The following is an 8,592-nucleotide window of genomic DNA, read 5'->3' on the forward strand; positions in this document are numbered from 1 at the left end:
CAAGCACATCTGCCACCTTTAAGCACTTAGTCCTTAGCTCTCTGATGCGGTGGGGAGCAAGTTTACGCCAAAAATTTGAGCAAGCAAAGGCTGAACAAGGGCTAATCTTGAGCCAATTTAATTAAACATAATCATGCACAAACATGAACTGAAAGAACCTCAACTTTAGAGGATAAGCTTAGCTTCACTTGAAAATGAATCAACAATACACTAGTATGTGCAGATCCAGTCCAAGGGACTATTCATCACTCTCCAGGCATCACATTACACTGAGAGGACACTGAATAATCGATTAAGGACCGTTAAATGAAGGTTTCATAAAATTAAGTCATATAATATTTATACATCAGTTACTAGTAGAAGCGCGAATCAAAGTGCCAAATTTTTTACACACCAAGGTTCTGAAATAAATTCTAAAATATACATGAAATGGGGATTATAACACTATTCAACACCAGCGTCATAGGTAGCTAATATAGTACAACTTTCTTGCATGCTTGCTAGTTGCTAGTGTTAGTCATGGCCTGCTACGACGATGGCTTCCTTCCTCACTTGCAACTGCTAGCACACACTGTTCCACCTCGACCTGCGCAACAACAGAAGGTAAGAATGAGCTCGACGCAGAAACTCATGCAGCATAGGAACTAGATTCGCAATACCAAACTTGCTCCCTTCTTTAGATAATGAAATATTGACCTCTTTTTACTGAGCATGTATACATGATGTCTAAACAAACTATGCACAAACAGAATAACAAATGGTAATTAGTAGCAGCTTGATCCCTTAAATAATTAAAGACAAGCTAATGCTCAAGCCAAAACCGGCGATAAAACTAGTCCGATGCTCCAATCAGAAGCAAGGACTAACTTAATGAAATGTTGGCGTGCTCATATCATCTTATACTCCAGTATTATAATAGAATCAGCGAGATGGTTGTACTAAGTTCTGAATCACTTAAGCAATACATTTATGTCTGTACTCATTGATTTAGAGTGTATGCAGTCTCTAGGTAGATGATGAGTACGAATTCAGGGATCTATCATTATACCTGTATTAGAGTGTATGGCTTGCATGCTGATAGGACTTATGTTTCTTTGGGCGATGTCCATCCGCATCATTGCTCAGCGATCCTTTGAGTAGCATTTGCCGTTTATGTGCAGATCTTGTTACCTGCTTACACATAGACTTCGATAATCAAATTATGAGTCAACAAGATTTTTTTTTACTGAACATAAGTTATGCTTTCATTCTGCAGAAAAAATGCTTAAAGCATTCAGGATAAAAAGGTTAACAAGGCTAAAATACGAATGCCTTCCATGGAGAAGGATATATGTATTAGTTTTTACCCTTTTGGAAGGTACATGTTCACTCTCTTGAAGCTTCTTCCTTAAAATCTCCAGCTCTTCGTTCCTTTGAGCAAGTTGTTGGTGTGCCGCTGCAAGCTCCTTCTTTGTTGCCACATGGCCAAGTTTTTCTTCCTCAAGCTCCTTCTTTGCTGCCACATGTTCATGTTTTGCTTCATCAAGTTCCTTCTTTACAGTTTCAAGTTGCTCCTCCTTTTTTGCCACCCGCTCCTTGATTACTGTGCTACCAAATGAGTCAGCATAATAAATCAGGGTCCTAATAAGTAATAAACTAATTAGTGCGCTACCTAAAGATCACAAACCTTGACAGTCATGCTGCAAATTCTCCTTGTCTTCTGTGACCATATTAATGACATCCTGGAAGTCCACTTTCTCATCCTTGAGCCTTTTGTTCGCCTCTACGAGTTTATCAACCGTGGCCTTGATTTCCAGGTAGTCGACACTGGCATCCCTATGATAACATATCTTTGAGTGAAGCTTGAGAAGCAATGCATCAACAATGTCATCCATATATAACCTGCAAGTTCAGTTGCTAACAGAATTTCACAAAGATAGAATAGGTCATTTCGAATGGACAATTAGCATAAGCAGTAGCAAGGCTTACTTGTGACCCTAGCCCAGTTGTTGAAACAGAGTAACGACACTCTGTTTTTGTACTAAAAGACAATAGTGTCTCCGATGAATGTAGTTTGGACTTTCAAAGATAGGAGCGGAATGGACATGAAGCATAACGACACTTATTTCATTTGGACCATCCACAATATTTCATGAATATTAATTGACAAAAATGGCAAACATATGTCCTAATAACAGATTTGGGGGATTCGGACTATGTGTTCTAATCTATTTTACACAATATTAATGGAAGTAGAGGAATCAATGTCATCTTGTGTTCACAAAATTATTATCTAAAAAATCGATATTCAGAAAAGTAGCCAAGGTATTAACAGTGATCCGAAAAATTGCAGGGCTACAAGCTAACATGTTGTGCCCTAAAAACAGAGCCTGCCCAAGCAAGTAATGCGACCCAACGGCAATCCATGTGAAGAAAAACAGGTGGACAAATACACACTGAAATCTAGCTGGAATAAGAAATGCCAGAAATCTAATGTTGTGTGTGTGTTTTTCCTTGAAAAAGGAGAAGGGGCATGAAATTCACCAACCGAGCAAAGGCTCAAACACAAACAAGAACACTTCCTTCAACCCTGTGAAAAAACAGAGGCCAGTCTATACCCTCTAGGAATAACTAACTGGTGAAAGAACTAATTATCTGGAAAACATACGAGAAACAGAGGCTGGGATGGTGCGATCATCGCCCTATCAACAGGAACAACCATAAACTAGGGCAGAATAACAATGGCACAGCGAGAAAGCTAACCTTTCACGATGCAGAAATTCACGAGACCAGAGCAGCAAGACAGGAAAATTAGATGAGGAACTAGAGCTTGGAGCTTTCTTGCACACAGGAGCAAGAGGAAGAGATGCACTCAGTCACTCACCAACCAAGGCTACCATATATTTTCCAGTACTAGCTCACCTCATCTCGTACTCAACATATCAAAGGTGTGATGGCTTCTTTTATTGAGTGAATAATGGTGTGAAGTATGAGAAAATGGCATGTTGGTTGGCTCTGCAAAGGAAATACTCATTTATTAGAAAAGATCCGCGTCTTTTTAAACCACGTTTTTATACAATACCAGATTAATTGTCCACCAGATTATTTTCCCATGGCATGCACACAAAAGAGCGAAAATTAGCAATGCACATCGTACTACAAACCAAGATCTCCTAGGCCTTGAACACTCTGGGCCTTGAACACGTGGTCCAGCTTCTTACTGCTTATTGTAACCTTAGGCCTTCTTCCTGGGGTGAGCCCAGCAGGCCGGTAACTACTATGTATCGCTCCTAGCAAGCAATACGACGACGCATCGCTTGCAATCACGCTTGAAACCGTTCAGTAAGCGCCCCTGCAAAGGGCCTGTCCCAGCATACTCACGCATGCACCACAGCCAGGAACTTGCATGTTTTTCTTTCTCACTTAAGATTTTTTTCTCCCTTTGTTTTTATTTTAATTTGAAAAAGTTAATGAATATAAAGATATTTTCACAAATATAAATATTTTATGTTAATTTAAAAATCTTTTCACAAGTTAAAAAAATGCCAACAAATTTAAAAAGTGTTCACGATTTTGAAAAACAATTCAAAAAAGTTTGTGAATCTGCAAAAAATGTTCATGAGTTCAAAAAAATGTTCTTGAATTTGAAAATGTTGATAGTTCAAAAAATGTTTAGGAATTGAAACTCTTCATTAATTGCAAAAACTTCACATATTTAAAATATTTTAATGAATTTGATAAACATATATTGAATTATAAAATGTCCATGAGTTTAGAAAATGTTCAAGAATTGTAAAAAAATGTTCTTTAAGTTGACAAAATTCTTCACACATCCACTAATTGTTTGAACTGGAAAAAATGCTTGTGAATTTGAAAAAAAATCACGAACTAAAAGAATGTTTGTGAATTTGACTAATCTTCACCAATTAAAAAGGAAAAAAGAGAAAAAGAAAGAGAAAACTGAAAAAAAATCGGAACCTTCCCAAAACCAGGCAGAATGTTCCATAACCTTCCTAAAACGGGTTGAAATCTTGTCGCAACAAACCGCTGCCTCCCCCAAATCGGCAGCGCTGGTTGACGACCTGTATGATATGTATCTTTATAGGCGATACATAACAAAGGTGCAGCAGGTTGAGCATTGGACGGATTGAAATTGACAATCCTTTGTTGATTGGCCTGGCCAGACATGGTCCACCTAGTTGGATGCTCCTCAGGAGACCTGCGGGTGCGGCTCTATCTCACTTATAGTGAGGCAACCTTTCGACTCGTTGAAGTTGATCGAGAGTATGGGTCAGCCCAGTGGGCGGCCGAGGGAACAGTTGTCTGAAAGGGAGCGCTAGATGGGCCGGCCCAAGCGCACGCTTAGCCATAGCCTCATGTTTTTCAAATGTAGACAAAATGTTAATGAAGCATTTAGAAAATGTTATTCAAGCATTTTAAAAAATTAAATGTGTATACAAACAATGTTGACTATGTGTTAAAAAAATGTTAATCATGTATTTGAAAAATGTAAATCAAGAATTTAAAAAATGTTAAATGTGCATAGAAACAATGTTGAATATATGTTAAAAAAATCTATATATGAAAAATATTGATCAAGCATTTGAAAATGTTTAAAAGTGTGTATAGGAAAAATGTTGACAATGTATTCAAATAATGTTATTCTTGTATTTGAAAAATGTTAATCAAGCATTTGAAAAATGTTTAAAATGTGTATAGAAAAAATCTTGACCATGTATTCAAAAATTAATTAAATTTGTATTTGAAAAATGTTAATCAAGCATTTAAAAAAAGTATTTACCATGTATTCAAAAAATGTTAAATTTGTATTGGAAAGAATTTAGACATGTATTAGAAAAATATTCTTGAATATACAATAAACGTAGAACGAGATTCAAAAGAAATGAAGAAAATCCTGAAAAATGAAAACCAAAAAATAAATAGCATAAAAAAATGAAAAATAAATGTGAAGAAATAAATGCAAAAAGAATGGAAAAACTGCAGAAATCTATAAATAAACAAAGAATAGCAAAAAAAATTTGAAACCAAGAAAGAAATAAAAAACTGGAGATAAAAGCCGGAAAATGAGCAAGAAAAGAAAAACGGAAAAAACAATGAATGAAACAATGAAAACCAAAAGAAAAACAAAAACCCGAAGAAGAAATATGGACCAAACCAAAATACAAAAGAAAACATTTTAAAAATAGAAAACCAAATAAAAATGTAGCAAAAAGAAAGAACATGAAAACAAAGTTAAAACAAGGAAACCAGGAAAAGCCAGTTGAAACTGGGCTAGTTTCGCCTCAAGTATTCCGCGACGTACTTGATCATCAGAAACCCGAAGCGAGCCCGGTGGCTAGCACCGCTCCCAACTATCCAGGAGACCAGGGATCTTTTATTTAAGCACTAGATCATAAAAGCGCGCGTTGCCGCGCCCATCTATCTTGAGGACATTTTTACAAAAGAATGATGGAAATATCTAAGATAACGTAGAAATTGTACTATTTGGAACCATCGCAATTTAGCTATATCTCTAACCAAAGTATTTATAAAGTACGAAGTAATATGCATCTAATTTAGGGTACATCAATAAGTTATACCGTAGTATGCCATGCCACATAACAGAGCTGGCTACAGGTTATTAGAATGAAGCCATCCAACTTAACATGACATACAACAGTACTTGTGTAATAAACTCTAAGGATGATCCTAAGTAACAAAGGAATAGTTAAACTGATTACAAGCATGCAGGTTGTCATCAGTTGGCGATGTCTGTCTGATACAAGCTGTAGCAGCAAGAATACCAAACACACATGTAGAAAGGCTTGAAAAAAAATGCTAATAGGCAAATTAAGGTTGCAGCATGTTTTGCAACATCAGTGACAGTGAGTATATAGAAATGAGCTGTAATAGCTTACATGGTGCTCAAAGCCCCAGCTTAGGAGAACAAATACAGAAAACTCGTGTTCTAAGGTCAACTAAATGAAACAAAGTGCATTCATTAGAACTTCAGCACGACCATTTATTAAATGGTCTACCTGTTAGACCAAACATCCTGAACCTATGGAATACATGTTCTGAAATATTGGGGTTCAATGTATTTCATACTTTGTGCAAAGAGGGAAAGGACTACCAAAAGAAAATGAACACCACACACCATACTTATGAGCATGTATTCAGTTCTCCAGATTGAGTTGAATTGATGAAATAATACCATGCTATCAGAAGTACTTGCAGCTACTAAGACAACACGTTATGGAAGAAAAAGTCATTCTATATATATAAATCCGCCATGTCCATAGGTAAGTTAGGCAACCGGTCATTTACCTCTTCTAGTGGTAGTGTATATGGACGAAAAAATAGGCGTTATCTTTGATCTGGATGCAACTCGATGTTGCGACTGGCCGCCTATCTGGGTGGCTACTGCACCATCTTCTCACCCTCCACGGTGTTCCTCAATCCTCGTCAATCAAGAAGGGCGTGGTTGGGGAGACAGCAGTTGCCACTGCCGCCACCTCCCGCACTCCTGCTAGCCCCAGTGGATAAACAAGAGAAGCGATGGGAGGTCAATGGCGCCACCATGGCCTTCCCCTGCCGCCCCTCTGCCTTCTCGATTGGAACAGATGAAGAGATGAGAGAAAAACATTGAACGGGCCTCACGTACACAGTCGTAGGCCCGATTAACGCGTTTTAACAATTAAGCCCAATTAACGTTAGAGTGCTCAGGTCACTCTGCAGAGCAGCGGCCTATTTACCGTGAGGAGCAGGCCTGGTTACGCTAGATAATAGACATATGAGTACGGTGGGACGATCAAAAAAGAATAAGAGATCTGGTGTGTTTGGTAACGTAATCGGACGGTTAAGAAGTCTAAATCGCTGTGAGGGCTCCTAGCTAGCTCTGTTTTACTGTTTAGTAATTTGCGAGTGGGCCATCCCCATTACTGTAGATGCTTCACGTGACAGATCCTTCGATCTCGCTTGCCACCTTTGGTTCCACCACATCAGCTTTCCCTCATTTGCTAAAAAAAAGACCCAGCTTTCCTCAAAGAAACTGAAGAATGTGATAACCAGCCGAAGTGGAGCTTGCATGTCGTCCATAGACATGCATACGCATGCAGACAGACACATGCCCCGCTACAATTAATCAAGCTGGTCGATGGCACCGGGAAGGGAATCAAATTTCAGGAAAATGAAGTGGATGTGGCAAACCGCAACATGCATGGATTCACCCATGCATGTGCCGGCTCCAGGAAAGTTGGTTATCCGCTTGCTTCCTCCTCATATAATTTCATTTCACTTTGCCATGCATGGATGATGGATCGGATCGGATCGCATCGCATCGGAGGCACTCAACTCACGTACTCAGCACAGCACTGCCCACCGGCCGGAAGGCACATGCATGCATGCACAAGTCGCCATTGATTTGATGGATCTCCACGCATCCGTCTCAACGTGGCGTTGCTCCTCCGGACAGAGACAGCCGGCGTGAACTACCCCATCATCCAATCCATATACGCTCATCGGCTCATGACCTCGCTGATTGGCATGTGATGATAGGCATACCCGAACGGGCAACTTGATCCATCACTTGCATGCTCGACCGATCCCTAATCAATCAGTGTAGATTGCTTGTACCTGGAGTTCGCAGTACGCGCGCACGTAACGACCGATCCATCCAGTGGCACATGCAGCTCATCAGCTCTATACCGCCATCATCCCTGACAGATCAAGGGTAATGAAAGAGACGAGACGGAAAAAGTAAGCTGGCCACATGCATGGCCCTCAATATGCTAGCTAGTGCCACATACATAGTTACAGTTTTACTAAGTCTCAATCGATACTATATTCCTTTGATCTTGCATTGAGATTCATACACAAATTTTCTTTTCAGTATTTTCTTTTTCTTATACTATATCACTTAACTGAGACTTGATTAAGTCTTTTTTAGAGTACGAGATCTAAGCATACCATAGCTTAATAGAAGGTAGAATAATAGTTACAATAATGCTACCACTCGGTGCGAACAAAGAGTGTAGCACGAACACCACACCTGTCTGGACCAAGGACAAACACCACGCCAAGCGAGTTACAATGCAAAAGAACCTATCCTAGAGAGATACACAGAACCGCGTCTCGACCGACGCCCGGAACCTCCGAGACCACCAACTGCCGCGGAACATCACTTGCCGACGCACCATCCACCCTGAGCGCCTAGAAGAAAGTGGCAAATAGATGGCAGGACTCGATCCGCTTCGGAAGCCATCGTCTTGGACACACCGACGACGGGCGTACATAGCGCCACGGAGGATTAAACGAGGACATCGGCGAATACTGGAGGAGAGCATCGAGGAGCCAGCGCGTCTCCAAACACAATGCTCTCAACAGAGGAGCGACGTCGAGGACGCCGCCATTGTGTTGATCCAAGAGCCGAATCAAGGCTTTCGCCCGGAGACATCCACCAATTCCAAGAGCGTGAGGGGATCGAAAGGCAAACACGCTGGCGATGCCTCCAAGGAGGAGAATGACATCCACGGGTGCCATCATCGTCGGCCCGGCAGAATCCGTGCAAGATTTTCATCTGCGCGTAGCCCCTCTCCACACCTCCATGGAATC

The 8,592-nt window shown here is 40.2% G+C and overlaps 1 protein-coding gene across 8 annotated transcripts; it reads right to left on the minus strand.

Moving 5' to 3' along the window:
* Positions 1 to 292: 292 nt before the first annotated feature.
* Positions 293 to 6,546, minus strand: LOC125524872. 8 transcript variants are annotated; one of them, XR_007291006.1, is made up of 7 exons: positions 6,307 to 6,546; positions 2,902 to 2,994; positions 2,743 to 2,815; positions 1,667 to 1,881; positions 1,347 to 1,582; positions 1,049 to 1,170; positions 293 to 586 (listed from the first exon to the last, which is right to left on the minus strand). XR_007291006.1 is itself a non-coding variant. In XM_048689906.1 (6 exons), the coding sequence occupies exons 2-5, from the start codon at positions 2,904 to 2,906 to the stop codon at positions 1,054 to 1,056; spliced, it is 507 nt and encodes a 168-aa protein (XP_048545863.1). In that variant the 5' UTR covers positions 2,907 to 2,994; positions 6,307 to 6,546; the 3' UTR covers positions 293 to 586; positions 1,049 to 1,053. The 8 variants fall into 8 exon arrangements, 3 of the variants coding, with proteins under 3 accessions (XP_048545863.1, XP_048545861.1, XP_048545862.1); XR_007291004.1 differs by having other exon boundaries at positions 1,667 to 2,815; XR_007291005.1 differs by having other exon boundaries at positions 1,667 to 1,815; positions 2,743 to 2,994.
* Between the last annotated feature and the right edge of the window lie 2,046 nt (positions 6,547 to 8,592).

Source organism: Triticum urartu, chromosome 7 (genome assembly GCF_003073215.2).
Source record: "Triticum urartu cultivar G1812 chromosome 7, Tu2.1, whole genome shotgun sequence".
NCBI lineage: Eukaryota > Viridiplantae > Streptophyta > Magnoliopsida > Poales > Poaceae > Triticum > Triticum urartu.